General features: G+C 36.5%; 1 protein-coding gene across 1 annotated transcript in view; it reads right to left on the reverse strand.

Annotated features, from left to right (window-relative positions):
• Positions 1–15,000, reverse strand: part of LOC113827184 (tectonin beta-propeller repeat-containing protein 2) — a 28,680-nt gene that overhangs the window by 13,405 nt on the left and 275 nt on the right. Inside the window, exons 2-12 of the mRNA XM_070145234.1 lie at positions 11,790–12,050; positions 11,450–11,585; positions 10,063–11,318; positions 8,826–8,955; positions 7,048–8,381; positions 4,883–5,025; positions 2,326–2,515; positions 1,969–2,101; positions 1,695–1,834; positions 545–704; positions 1–32 (exon numbers count right to left, since the gene is read on the reverse strand). The exon at positions 1–32 is cut by the window's left edge and continues 144 nt beyond it. Coding sequence (XP_070001335.1) covers positions 1–32; positions 545–704; positions 1,695–1,834; positions 1,969–2,101; positions 2,326–2,515; positions 4,883–5,025; positions 7,048–8,381; positions 8,826–8,955; positions 10,063–11,318; positions 11,450–11,585; positions 11,790–12,005 — 3,870 coding nt within the window. The 5' untranslated portion in view covers positions 12,006–12,050. The remainder of the gene's footprint in view (positions 33–544; positions 705–1,694; positions 1,835–1,968; positions 2,102–2,325; positions 2,516–4,882; positions 5,026–7,047; positions 8,382–8,825; positions 8,956–10,062; positions 11,319–11,449; positions 11,586–11,789; positions 12,051–15,000) is intronic.

Consider the following 15,000-nt stretch of genomic DNA (forward strand, 5'->3'; position numbering starts at 1 on the left):
CCCGCAGGATAGGTGGCATAGATGTATATCCCCTGTCAAAAAAATAGTGGTCTTATATGTCTTTATATTGATGAAGTCTGATGCAGACTAAAAATTATCTGCTTAAGATTCAAAATTCTGCATACAGCTTATTTAGAACAGAAAAAATGCAGTATGCTTTTACACTATTCTACTATATATGATGATGAACACAGGTTTAACCAAGATTATATCAATAGATCTACAGCTTGGGGAATAAATTTATACTACAAACAAATATACTGCAGCTCAATTATTAATTTTATAACATATGATTCATACAATCAATTGTAACTAAAATTTAAGGTATAATGATACTATCACCAGTATTCAAAAAGTAATATTGAAAAAATATAATCATTCACAGCATAGTAATTTTCTCTACACTTATCATCAAAACAAAAGATCCCTCTAAATAAAAAGAGGAGGTAAGAATGTAAAAGGAATGAAAACAACACATATAACTGCATAACAATGGTATACATGTTATCTTGTATTCAGCCATATATATATATTTCTTCCATACCAATCTGATGTAGATCCAGCTGTTCCCAGTGTGAGCCATGAAGGGAATTTGCAGAGAGTCCAACTCTGATGAAGATATCCCCAGCAGCAGTCAGGACCCATATAGCTTCTGGTCGCTGTGCAACGCTGACTACACATTCAGTGTCTGCTACATCTAGAGGCTGAATATGATAATCAATGGTTTTAATAAGGGAATAATTACCTAAGTAATATAATAAACCTGCAAATATTTATATTGCATGTGATTCTCAAATGTATTATAAGTAAATTGTCTTTTTTTATGCAATTTCTTACATCCATCCCTATATCAGAGGACTGAAATGAAAAAAGACCTTTAGGCAAAGTTGTGAAATATTTCAACTAAATTTAGTTTAACTTAGCCTCACTAAAAAAGAAAAAAATGTAGTATGGTGCCTAGCCTAATTGACCTCTCATTTATGAAAGTGAATCTCAGAGATCTGGTGATGCCCAGGACCAATACCTTGATTGTATGCCTCAAAGACTCAATTATAAGGCCTTGTACTGAGAAATATGAGAAATGGAGATATTTTCAAAATAAAAACCTAAATGAAACATGAAAATAAACACTTTATTTTATTTAAATAGAAAAATATAAAATCACCATCTTATTCCCCTCCCTGACTTGATGTCCCACTCTCCATTTAGATGCCTAGGGCTGTCGCCCTTCAGCCGCCCTCCACCCCGCTCTGCACACCACTAGTGAATTTCACTGAAAACTAAATCCATTCATGCCGGTATATTTTGAAGCCAAAAATAAAAGATTCCGGGCGGCTACAAAATCGGCGGGCGGACCTTCCCCAGAGTCTGTCCAACCGCTGGCTGCGGCCCGCTGCTGCATCGGAGCACGAGCCCCAATACAGCATCACACTGGCGGGACGCCCAGCAATGTTTATTTTTTCTGGTGTCTTATATATGGGACACCCATCGTTATTGGGTTAACATACTCTATCTACTTACAGAGCATGTTGGGCAAAATATTCAATGTACAGCTTATAATCAAGGCACATCATCAGTTATTTCCACCTACAAGTAGTCTACAAACATTATTCCACTGGAATTAAATAAAACAAAATGAATCACTATCACTATCAGCAATGAACACAGCATCAGCAAGTAAACACAAAATATACCACATAATTAGAAGTGTTGGGGTTGACAATGAAGAGCTGACCCTTTGGCGACAGGCAGCAGATTGCACCCTGGTCCATGTAGACACCTTCTGCACATACAGTTGACCAAACTTCTTTGCTAAATACATTCCAAACATGGCCTGCAATATAAAGAGATTAAATATTTCAAAAAATGTATGGGACACACTTTCTTTCTTTTCATTTCATCACAGCAAATACTTGTCATTAAAGTTAAAAACAGACTAATCTCTTTATTATCTAAATTGCTATTTACCTCTCACATTTGTACTGTGGTTGTATACATAGTTCTTCCCTCTCTCTGCTAAATAGATTCCTTTTGATGACAAACTTATCATAGCAGATCCTAGTTCACTGGTTTGTTCCATCATGTAGTCACTTGTAGCAACCTGCCGAAGTCCAAACTTTAGATAGTCAAAATAGTCTTTACAAAATCTAAGACATGTATTAGAGGGAAAAACAAGATATCTACACAAGACTATTTTCTTTTAAGATTATATGAATAATTTGTCAGTTGCTTTTTTCCTGTTATCTTTTTTACTCCATTAGCAGTACAGCGCTGCCGTGACTAAAACTCAAAATGATGAAAATTAGATCTGTCTTTCTGCCTCACCTGCCACCACTTTGCATCCCTTCCCTGAGGATTTTCAGCACACACACCAGCCCGGAAATAGACCTTGCCCTGTGTGTCTACAATCCATCCCCAATTCCCAGGTCCCAGGGCAAGATCCTTGACCTTCAGTCCCTGGCTCTTCATCAGGCCCCATTCATGCCCCATGGGAGACTGGGTACTCACTCCTATTCTGTAAAATTATGATATACTATTGATAGATGAGAGAAGATTTCTACAGGAATAAACAGCACTCAGCAGCCCATTCAGAAAAATAATGGGGAAAAGTATGATTTTAACCAAACATACAGTGTGATATTTATATATTTACTTCCCTGTGATCATTCCTTCTCTTCTCATGAAGGAAATCACATGATAGTGAGAAGCGTTGTTAATTATTGACACAGACAGAAAAAAGTTTTCTGTTCTTCTAGCACTGCCCTTATTAGAATATTTCCTGAAGTAAATCTCAGAGATACTTGCAAAAAAGATAAATCCACACAGAAGTTCATCAGTATTCATTGGTAAAATCACCTCAAAATATTTTTCAATTCTGCTCTTCTAATTTCCAAATAATAATTCTGCTCTTCTAATTTCCAAATAATAACTGTAATAAATGCAAAATCATGGGCAATCCCTTCCATAATCACACTTTTACTGTATCTGCATCCATGTTCAATGTCTGTATCTGTCTTTTAACATCTATTTAGGAAAAACCCTGATGTTTCACAAACAGCAGGGGCACATTCTAGAAAGTATTCCTATTCAATGGGCTTATAAAATGCATGATATGGCTGAAATGCCACCCCCTTAGGTCTCCCCATTCCCACAGAAGCAATCAATCACTTTGTAGGCCTAGTAGCCGAATCAGACAATGACCAACCTTGCGGAAAGTTATCATTATTACACTCACTCTGAATGATAAAAGATAACTTAAGATGATGATGCTGATGAAAGTGCTAATCATGATGATGATAATAAATAAAACAATATAAAATACACTCTTCTGTTACTAATTTTTTTTTTAAATGAATACTCTGCCTGTCCGCTCTCAGCCACCAGCTACCAGGTGCAGCTATTTTTTGCAATCATCACTCACCACTGACCAGTGCAAACAGAATTTTTTTCAGCTGCTCTCATCCCCATTCATATAATTTGCTTCATTTCAAAACAAGTTTTCTCAAAATATATCCATCCCACAGTTGTAAAATTTGGAAAATCATCCATCCTATGAGTTAAGGAACACCTGCATAGAAATTGTTCTTACATAATCACCATTAAAGTTTGTCACTAAAAATAAGCTTGATCAGTTTAAACACACTACCACTATTCCCATATGATGCTCATCTTCAATGCAAGGGCTACTAAAAAATAATATAACTGTTGTGAAATCTTAGTTTTCCTGAATAAAAGAGAGAAAATTTACATATATATTACTATCATCTATTATGTACTTTGTGATGCCTACTACTTCGAAGTGGTTAAACAAATATATTTCCAGAATGGTTTCAATCACATTACTGGTTAACTCTCCCTATACTGTAGAAGATAAGTATACATTTTTTGTATTTCATATTCACTGGTAATTCACTGACTTTTGTATGGTTAATTTTATTACTTTTTTCTATTGAAAATCTGAAAATAAGCATGATTATGGGATGGCGCAGGATGCCCAGTACCAACTGGGTAATGATAATAACATGCATGATTACTACAGAGGCATGCATTACTATCCATTAATTTTTGCATCACATTAATCTATAAATCTTTTTCAAGTCTCGCAGTCGTTCAAGATGGTCCTAGCAAGAGTTACTAAGCCACTAATATGGTTCCTGCTAGAACTTATATCCTTTAAAGAGTAACCAAGAATAGTGTACAATGAAGACTTAAAAAGAATACTTCACCAGTAGAACAGTCTCCTCTGAGCAGCTATTACTAAAGAAAAGGATTAAACAATCATACTTAACTGAAAACAACTTTTAACAACCCACATCTCTAAACCAAGCTTGAAGTTGTGATCTCTGGCATAAATAACCAAAGGGGGAGGAGGAGAAATAAGGGTGGCTCACTGAAAGATTATCTAGAAAATAAAAAGGGTAAAAGAAAAAAGTTATAAGCCTAGCATCCACTATTCAACACGATAAATATGCAGACCAATATTCAAACTTCCATGGGCATCATAAAAAGGTAAAATCATACAAAGGTAAATACAATAAATTACAAATAGCCATACTCTTTCATTATCTTTTATATGAATGTGTGAAAATTTATTTACAGTCTTATAAAGTAATGGTAATAAACTCAGTATATTTATTTAAATATGATATTATGATAAGAGAAAAAATATACTGAACATATTAACTATAACACCTTTCTAATCTGAACAACTGAAAGTATAATTATTCAATCTGAACAACACCTTGCAAAACATCTTCAAATAAAAATGCCATCTCCCGATTCTTCTATCAACAGATATATAAAAAAAAATAATAATATTCTCTTTATCTTTAAGTAATTAATAAATCAAAAAATACATAGACTATAATTATTTACAACACACCTGAAAGCTACCTGTCCTCTGTCAGTCAGGCCCCAAACCACTCTTGCATGACAAACCACTTTAACCAGCTGGAATTCCTTGCATGATATGGTGTATTCGACACCACATGGACTTCGGCTGCTCAATCCTAGCTGCACACAAACCTGTAAAAATAAATTGTTAGAAACTGATGACTACACTTCACATGCACTTATCTTTGTACATTAACCACTAGCCGCCGGGTGGCATGTACGAACATGTCATGACTGTTGTGGACCGAAAAACGTATGGCATCATATCATGACCATTCCTGCACCATTGGCTCATTTGACAGAGTTTGTTTTCCTCCTATAATAGAGGCTTCATTTATATGATTTTCGGCAATAGCACCTATAATAAAGGTAAACCAAATTTATATTCTTTTTATAAATTAAAGCAAAATAAAAGATTTTAGGTGCCAAATCTCACTCACAAACTACCAAACAAGCTGTGCGCAAACAGGGGAAACTGACAATGTGCGTCAACAATCCTGTTATCACGTCCACTTACCAAATTTTTTTACCTGACGGCATTGGGTTAATAAAGGCTGCACAATACTTTTTTCTTATTGCAAAATCACCTGTGGCATGATAGTTTTTTTTTATTCCTATAGGACAGTATAACTTCAGCCAAACAATGCCACCAAACAAACAGAGTTATTGTAAATCATAATATTAAGCATTCAATAATTATTAGTAGCTTACTAAGGCTAAAAGCATTTATCACCAGTTTAAACTAGCTAAAATTTGATAAAAGATAACAGCTGCAATACCACAAGTAGATACAAAAAATACATATAGGAGAATAAAAGCTCCGCTACAATGGAGAGTGAATGAAGTAGCCTAATGATGACGATGATCTCAACAATATATATCTTTTATTTTCACAGACAGATAATCCTTAGGGGATTTGAGGATCACTCCTTCATACTATGGTTCTGAAATAAAAAAACAATAAATAATATTCTCAATCTTAAAACATACTAAGTGATGTTTAATGGAAAACAATTATGAAGAGAAAAACAGAAAGGAATAGCATAGGGTAAATAATAAATTAATTACTACTATTCCTATGTAATGTTTTTACAGTTAGATGAGTACTCTCCATTGTCATATGTCCGTTTAATAAAATCATGTTAGCCTTAAGGGAATCTGATGCAGGGGTTTGCATTGTATATTTGTGTTCATAGTGCATGTTTGGACATTCTTGATTCAATTTTAAAATGTCATACTATGCATTTGGCTATGAGTAATGGAACCACTAATCTTATCTGATGTTTTAATACTGTGACTATACCCATGAAATAGTGTGATTCTTTTTGTATGCATCATACTACATGTACAACTCTGACACAGGATCATATTATCTGATGCCAAACAGATATAATTTGCGGAACATTCTCCCACTGCCTTCAATAATATGTCTTGTTGAATGAGTCTGCAGTCATCAATAATCGTACATGCTCTAGTAAGAAAAATTTCATTGAAATGCACTTTGCAAGAACAGAAAATTTCCAAGAGTGAAGTGTGTTCATACTAACTTCCTATTGCCCTATTGGTTTTGTAAGAAAGTATTTACAAAAATTTATGGGTGTTATAAAAGTGTTGCAAATCTGTATAAATGCAGCATTCATCCAGAGCCCCAACATGGGTACTTATTCATCTTTAATAGTTCCATAAAGCTAAATCAACATTTTGTAAAAATAAATAAATAAATAAATAAATACAAATATTCTAATATATATCTATTTATAACTTCTCAAAAATATTCAACAACTATCGAAGATCATATCCTTTAAAGTTTCATTGCCCTCCCAACTTCCCTAAACAAAAGAGAAATCTCTAGCTTCTTATTTCTCTACAGTGTGGGCCTAGGTCAAGCCAAAAGAGTGAGAATCCATAGCAGTCTCAACCCCATCAAGAAGAAAAAAAAGGGTCATTTGTAACACACTTATAAAGCTCATCACTTATAAAGACTTTACATCATTAGAAAAATACAGCTAACAACCAAGAGTATGATGCTGATTAAAGCAATTTCATTCAAGACATACATATTTTAATGGCAAAATTGACCTTTTCTGGATAATGCATAAGAATAACTATCATGCTGAATACATCACTCCTCTTAAATTTGCCTTCTTCACTCACCTGTCCTTCCTCTCGTATGTACCAAGCCAATTCATCATCAAGGCTCATCTGCTTCACATTCCGAGCAGCTAATGACATTTTTGCAGGTGAAACTACTTCTAGGGCTGGAGATCCAACAGCGTATGCATGGCCATCAGAACGTATCCAGAGAACAGAATTGTTTGGAGAAAGCGATATATCTGTTACTTTTGCGGTCAATTTCACCTTTCTCCAAGTCTGACTGCTTGAATCATTACTAACATTTTTAAAATACAAACAACCACAGTCATCAAGGAAAGTTATTGTATTCTCAGAGACACTCAAACTAAACACACTGCTTGGAATTTTCTGTTTTATCCAACCACCTGTCATTTCTTCATTCTCATACTCATGATTATCCTGAAATTCCACTGTTGAGTATGACCAACTTATATCTGCCACTTCTGATGAGTCTGTCACTGTTATCATAGTTCTAGGTTCATTTGTACCATTTTCTTGGCTTTCAGTGTGGAATCTATTTCCAGGAAGAGACACATGACTACTTCCAGAAGGAGGACCATAACTCAGACAACTCAGCCGATCCTCACTAGTATTACTCTCAATTCTTTCTCCTCCATCATTGCTGCCTAGTGAATTTCCATCAAAACTGTTTTCTACATTGGAATCATGTACTTTCTGACTAGATGAGTCTGGTCCACTCTCAAAAGAACTAAAACTATTTTCTGAATAGAACTGGGCGAAAAAATCTTCATACACGGGTCCATCTGGTACTGGGGACTGTTCCTTAACTGTGCTTGGGGTTGAGCATCCTCCACTTTCAAAGCTAAGCTCCCTATCAATCCCATGGCGACTCTCAGTCTCATACAGTTTTTTTTCACCTTTGTTTGCACTCTCATGGTCCATCTTCAGACACCCAAGATTAAGAATCTCGGCTAACAAACTTTCCTTTTGTTCTATATTAGATTTGAAGTCTTCATATGTTCTGTTATCTACACTCTTTAAATCAAAGTCAGTATCATGGCTGGTACTCTCTCCTTTGTCACTGCTTCCTTTTGCACAAAGTTCCTGCTCATCTTCTGAAGTCTGAGCATGATCTTTACCATCTCCACACACCCTACTTCCACCATCGACTTCTACTCTTTCTTCCCCATTATCTTCCATTGCTTGTAAGTTGCTGCACTCTGTGAGCGTTGTTGACAAATCCTGTGGGGTTGCTCGATGAGACGGTGAGACAGAGCTGTGAGAAAGGGCCATTGAAGGACTGGAAGGCAGTTCACTGCTAGTAGCATCACTCACATCTGACTGTGTGGATCTGTAGCTGTTAATACTCATGGTATCTGGTGACGGTGTTGCATCTATGAAAGAAAAGAAAAGAAATAAAAGCAACAATTGGCTAGACTGTGATAACATCCATATATATTAATCTAATTTTAAAGAATGAAATACATTATACATCTATGAAAAATCCATACAGACTATTTACACAGCAATAACAGGGCAAGTAGAATTTAGTATTACACAAAATAAGTTATTTTGCATATAAATGCCATCTAAAATATTCTTTCTAAATAACAAGAAGGGTACCTGAACCAATAGTTACATTAAAACACAACTTGCCATACTCATTTTCCTGAACCTTACAATTGCAAAGAATAGTCCAAAAAGTTTATAGGTACACAAAGGAAACATTATTTACCATAAAAGTAATAACATATGCTTTGGATTAACATTATTACCAAATCCACCAATATTAAGTTCATCCATGTCTAAGACAAGAAACTCTGAACATAACATCTTACCATATCTTCTCTTGTTCTTTTTCTTTGACTTGTCTCTCATAACTAAGGGTTCAGCATCTGCTCCCTCTTGAGCAACAATCTGAGAACTTGTGACAATCTCCTCCAAATCCCCAATAACTTCGCGCTCTCCCTGATACACATACAGAAGAACAAGATCATTGTACAGAGACAATAAATAAAGGATGGACTGTCACTATATTACACCATACACTCTCTTAATACATATTCTACAGTTTTATAAAAATACACATTGCATTAGGTGCATTGGCTATTGGATATGATTATTTCAATAATGATTGCCTTTGAGGCTGTTCAACATAATGGAGATGGTTATATTAAAATAAACTCTTATGCTAAGGTATATTTTGCTATACTAATATAGGGTATGCCATTTTATATTATGCCAAATTATGGTCTCTCTCTTTTATGCAATGGTTTTACATCAAGTTACTATCCACAGTACTTAGCTGTCTTCCCCTAAACAAGTGGACTATGAAAAATATCTAAAGTTGACAAATGTTCCACTATAATGTAAAGGCACAGGGATGACTGCAAACCACAAACTGCATGCAATATCTAATCCAACACCCAAACATTATTTAATCATTTCATGTATGTACATGCCATCCACAGTGGCAATGGGTTAAACAATTCACATTTGATTCTGTATTCCATAAATATTGTTTTTGAATGCAAAATCATTAAAATTTCTGTAAAGTCTAATAACCCTGAATAGCTATAACTATCATTAATAATTTACCTGGGGTATCAAACATACCCAACATACTTTTGAAGGCCATATCTTGTGTTTTACATTATTTAACTGGCTTTTTAAATAAGAAAATCACTTACACTTCTACAAATATGTCAACTAAAGCTATAAATCTAAGAGAGACAGAGAAGTGCTGCTTCCCTGCATTAAAAATCAGTAAATTACATCAATAAAAGACCAATAAGAAAAGGTCACTAAAGATAGTTTTATATGGTTGCTACTCTCCACTGCTTTATACCAAAGAAACTACTACTTTTGTTTCCTTTTAAGAACATCCAGGGATCATAATAATGGATTAATCATCATGAGGTGATTGCACACTGCTCATGTTATTAAATGTTATCTGGCCCACACAGTTTGCTTATCTTGTATCTGGCCTGCAGTAATAATTGCACTGTACACCACTGATAGACTGAATATAGACTGTTACCAACTTAAAACAATTATATTTGTTATGTATCTTACCGGCACAGGCACATCAGTCAGCGGAGGAGTTTTGCCAAATGTCTTGACCAAAGACTGGGAAGAGATAAGAGCAGGGAAGAAACTGCTGACAGACTGAACCATTCTGGGAGGTATTAGACTTGGGGAGTAGGGGCGCTGTTGTGGTTCCTGTATCATTCCAGATGAGGAAGACCTCTGGTGGCCAAGCTCCTGCCTGCTGGGGCCAATGTTCAAGGAGGAGGAGGAAAGATTATTCTGCTGAGCTTTAAGAGAAGTAGGCCTATGCTGAACTGGATCTAGTTGAGAACTATCATAAGTTTGTGATGCTGGCCACTTGCCATTTTGGCCTGTCACAATTGTTGGAGTAGCATGTTCCTGAACTTTTGCAGCAACACTGCTGCTCATGCGGGCAATGTGGTCAAGGAAGCCCGAACCTTGTGTCATGATTTTTGACTTAATGCCCAAAAGATTCTGGGTATCAGGAAAAAGAGAAGTTTTTGGATTTAATGGTTTCCTTTTCTCCCCTATATTAGGTTTCTCAGTGCTGATACAGCTGATATTTCTCGACCCTTCTAGCACAAATATTTCCTTTTCAGACACAGCAACACCACTTATGTGTCTGAATTGTCCACTGTAGCTTGATACTTTTAAATTATTGATGTCTATCACAAACAACCAGTTTGGATTATAAGTAACAATGTGAGATGTTCCAAGTGTGAATAATATGCCAAAGGAAAATCTTTCGCCATCCCTAGGCTTTTCCAGACTAGGATTTAAAAGCTGCATCTGAGCCACATCTGGCAATTCCTTGATTATGTGTGTATGCATGACTTCACCATGATTATTGGCTGACCAAAGACGTAACCCAGGTCTTGAGGTATATAGAACAGAGTCTGCACTTGAGACTGTAGAAGACCATACACAACCAAACAAGCCTGGGTGTTTTCTGGGCTTCATACCAACCTGCTGCACACTTCCTTGTGTTACATTATAAATCAGGGCTCTTTCTAGGGTGGATACAGCTAACTGCTGATAGGAATATGACAGTTGAGTGATGCTACTTTCTTCTTTCAATAATTCCCTTGCAGTACACTCATTTGTTTGGTAATTAATGTCAATCACTGACACAACACCATGTGTATCACCAGAAAACAGTCGCATGCCATTTCTGCTCCATGTCAAGCTCGTCACTCTTGAACTGTGAATGCTTCCAACAGTAAAGCGTTTCACAGTTGGCTGTACTGTAGATATTCCCCTTGAACCAAGGACACCAGCATCTAAAAAAGAAAATAGCCAACTTCACATCAGCTGAGACTACTGCAACACTGATGCATAATTTTATTCTTTAACTATTTGCAATAACTTATGCTCAAATTATCTTATTTAGAATTAAAATGGAATTCCTTACTTGGTGGGTGAATACCCTGTACATTAGCCACTCTTGGTAATTGGAAAATGGTAATAGTGCCATCAAGAGCTCCTGCTGCAATCATGTCATCCACAGTGCTAACTCCACTGACACTTGATATAGGTGATAAGGGATTCTGAAAAATAGCCATCTTTAAGCCTATATCTCTCTACTATAGTTACTGGACTAATAATGAAAGAAGTTAGCAATTGCAAGCCATTCACAATCACACAGCAAAAAAAAGTATATAAAGAGGACAATAAAATCAAACAAATATATCTATATAGCTCTACGTCTTGTATACATAATTGTCACAGAAGATGAGTACCTTATTTCTTACCTCACATTTCAGCCTCATTAGATTAAGAGAAGGAAGATGAGCCAAATACACCAAGCCTACATTGGTCCCCAACACAAGATGTTGCGGCAAGGAGGCCAAGCAAGTGAGTTGAAGGTCTGATGTTGCCAACCCCCGCTGGAATTGCTGAGGAAGTTGGTCTAGCAGTGGAGTCAGGGGAATCCATTCCTTCCACTCTGGACCTCCCCCAAAAGCCATTGTTAAGGCTGTTTTTTCCTTCCTCTAGGCACTAAAAATGACTCCCTGAAAAATTATTTGTGTCAGACAAAATGCAACACTTCAATAATTATATCAGTACATTCTCTATACAACATAGAATCAAAGACATACAATCTAAAACAGTAAAAGTAGAGCAATGTAGATAACAGCTATGGTTCTGGTGCTATTGTGGCCCAAGGGTCTTTTTTAGTGTTTTCTGTATTGTATTGTAGTACCTAGTCAGGATTCAAACACAATCCAAAGGACAATTACATGGTATTTGTTTAAACATTTATTCTGAGGCCCTCATATAAAAATTAGTAAGTTAGACCTTAAAGTCCACGCAAGTCTCTTGTGTTCATCTGCCATCATTGCACATAATCTGTTCTCTAATCTTAATATCTATGGTAAAATTAAAATTGTTAACATAAATACAGTACAGGGTAAATCATATATGGAAACAAGATGTCAATGAATCTGAAGACCTCTGTCTATGACATTGTTATTGTAGCCGACCCCCGCAACCTGCAGAGCAGCATACTTCCCCCAGGTTGGGTCCAGGTGCACAGCCTGTCCTCTCGCCCTCACCATCAGCAGCTTCTCGACGACTCATACCGAGACCTGATTGGTTGACCACGGACACCTCACGGCTCGCCTATTGGACGGCAGGATCCCCTCTTTCCCGGGTAGCTTACACAGCTCAGACCAACTTAAGCTCCCGCACCCGGGCCGAGTTCATCACTCATGATCCTCCAGCTGAGCAAGACACAGCAAGCAGCAACAAGACCTACCCAGGCTTTAGCCGACGGGTGAGCCGCCCCGGCTCTCCCCGGCGATCTCCAGCACACCAGCCATACCTGTGGGCACTCACACCCACACCCAAAACCTCCTTAAAGAGATGATTGACACCAGTCTATGGCGGATCCAAATCCATTGCCATATTATCACAAATTCTAACGACAAATACTGTCAATTAATTGCTATGGCCTACATGGTCTAAGTATTATGACTACAAATCATATACAATGGTCATGATTATGGTAATGAGCAGGTCTTGTCTTTAATTTTTCTATTCATCAAAGAAATCAAATTACTTTTTTTTGGGTGTAGGTGTGGATGTGAAACCAAGTGTGGGTTAGATGTGGGTTAGATGTGGGTGTAGGTGTGGGTTTAGGTGTGGGTGTAGATGTGGGTGTAGATGTGGGTGTAGATGTGGGTGTAGTTGTGGGTTGGTCTGGGTGTCAATGTTGGTATGGATGTAAGTGTTGGTGTGAATCTGGGTCTGGGTCTGGGCGTGGGCGTGGGCGTGGGCGTGGGCGTGGGCGTGGGCGTGGGCGTGGGCGTGGGCGTGGGCGTGGGCGTGGGCGTGGGCGTGGGCGTGGGCGTGGGCGTGGGCGTGGGCGTGGGCGTGGGCGTGGGCGTGGGCGTGGGTGTGGGCGTGGGTGTCGATGCCTTTGTGGGTGTGGGTGTGGGTGTACATTTGAGTGTCCATACAAGTCTCCAAATATGCTGTAATATAAATGTAATGTTGCTGTTTTTGTTTTTGTCGTTATTGTTATTGTTATTGTTGTTGTTGTTATTATTATTATTATTGTTATTGTTATTGTTGTTGTTGTTGTTGTTGTTGTTGTTGTTATTGTTGTTGTTATTGTTGTTATTATTGTTGTTGTTATTATTGTTATTATTGTTGTTGTTAACTATGTATGCATAACTTATGTATGTTTTATATATGTATGTATGATTTTTGTATATCTTATCTATGTATGTATAATTTATATACATTTTATCTATGTACATATAATTTGCGCAAATTTCAAATGTTTATAGTTCTTGTATATTTTACGTATATATAATTCATGTATAATCTATTCATCAACTCACATTCAAGCAAAGGCCAACAAATTTCCATCACATCTACAGAGCTTATTTTGATTTCTTGTTTGATAAAGAATCACCACAGAGTTTAACAAGCTTATCTTGTGATACATAGTTGCAAATTGTAGATCGTCATCAGAGCATGAAACACAGAGGTCAAAGCATTTCTTTATGCATAGACTTGCACATTTTGGTAATCAGTTATAGGCTCAATTTCACTTTGCGCAGATTATTTTTCATACCGTGAGAATTTTTGTTTTTCATAAATTTTCTTCTAATGATGTGTTGCCCTATTCTTGATGCATACAGATGCATGAGCCTAAAAATCTCCATCACTTATATCCTAGAATGAGAGAGTCTGTCGACCTTCTTGGCGATTCCTAATCAAATAAGGAAATAGTCCAAGCTCTACCTTGGCAGAATACACAGTCAAAGTTTATTAGTTTTGCCATTACACCAAAAGGCACAGAGGACATAGCAAGTTGGGATTTTATAGTAAATTGTAGATTTTTACATTTATGGCAAGATTGCATTTCATCGCAATTAGTATATCTATTGTTGTTATTGCTTTACTAAAGAAATTATCAAAATAACAACATACTTCTGTTATATTTTGCGATAAATGTCAAGTGGTTTTGGTCAGAATACAACCAATAGAGTAATGAGAAAAAAATTCATTTTCAAAACCATTACCTGTATCTTTACAACTTATCTTAAAATAAACATCTCCCACTGTTAAATACTTGTCAGTGAGGTATACCATCAATAACAAAAGACAAGAGAATCATATGCATAACATAGTGTCAAGTAATGGCACAAGGAGTGTCAGAAGTAGGAAAAGAAAGGTGTCACAATTACTAAAAATAAGTGTCAAAAATGGCAACAGAAAGGGGAGGATCTTTCACAAATAATCCAACCAAAGTGTTATAGTCAGTAATATAGGTGGCGTTATAGATATAAAAAAAAAAAAAAAAAAAAACACAAATGCCAGAAAATGTCACCAATGTTTACAAACATTAACTTGACAAACCAAGACACACAATCTCCCCCCCTAAGATATTAAGCCTAATAACTCTTATATACATTCCATTTTAACAAAACCAGGCTCAAAGACAGCTAA

The sequence above is a fragment of the Penaeus vannamei genome, chromosome 33, assembly GCF_042767895.1.
Source record: "Penaeus vannamei isolate JL-2024 chromosome 33, ASM4276789v1, whole genome shotgun sequence".
Taxonomy (NCBI): domain Eukaryota; kingdom Metazoa; phylum Arthropoda; class Malacostraca; order Decapoda; family Penaeidae; genus Penaeus; species Penaeus vannamei.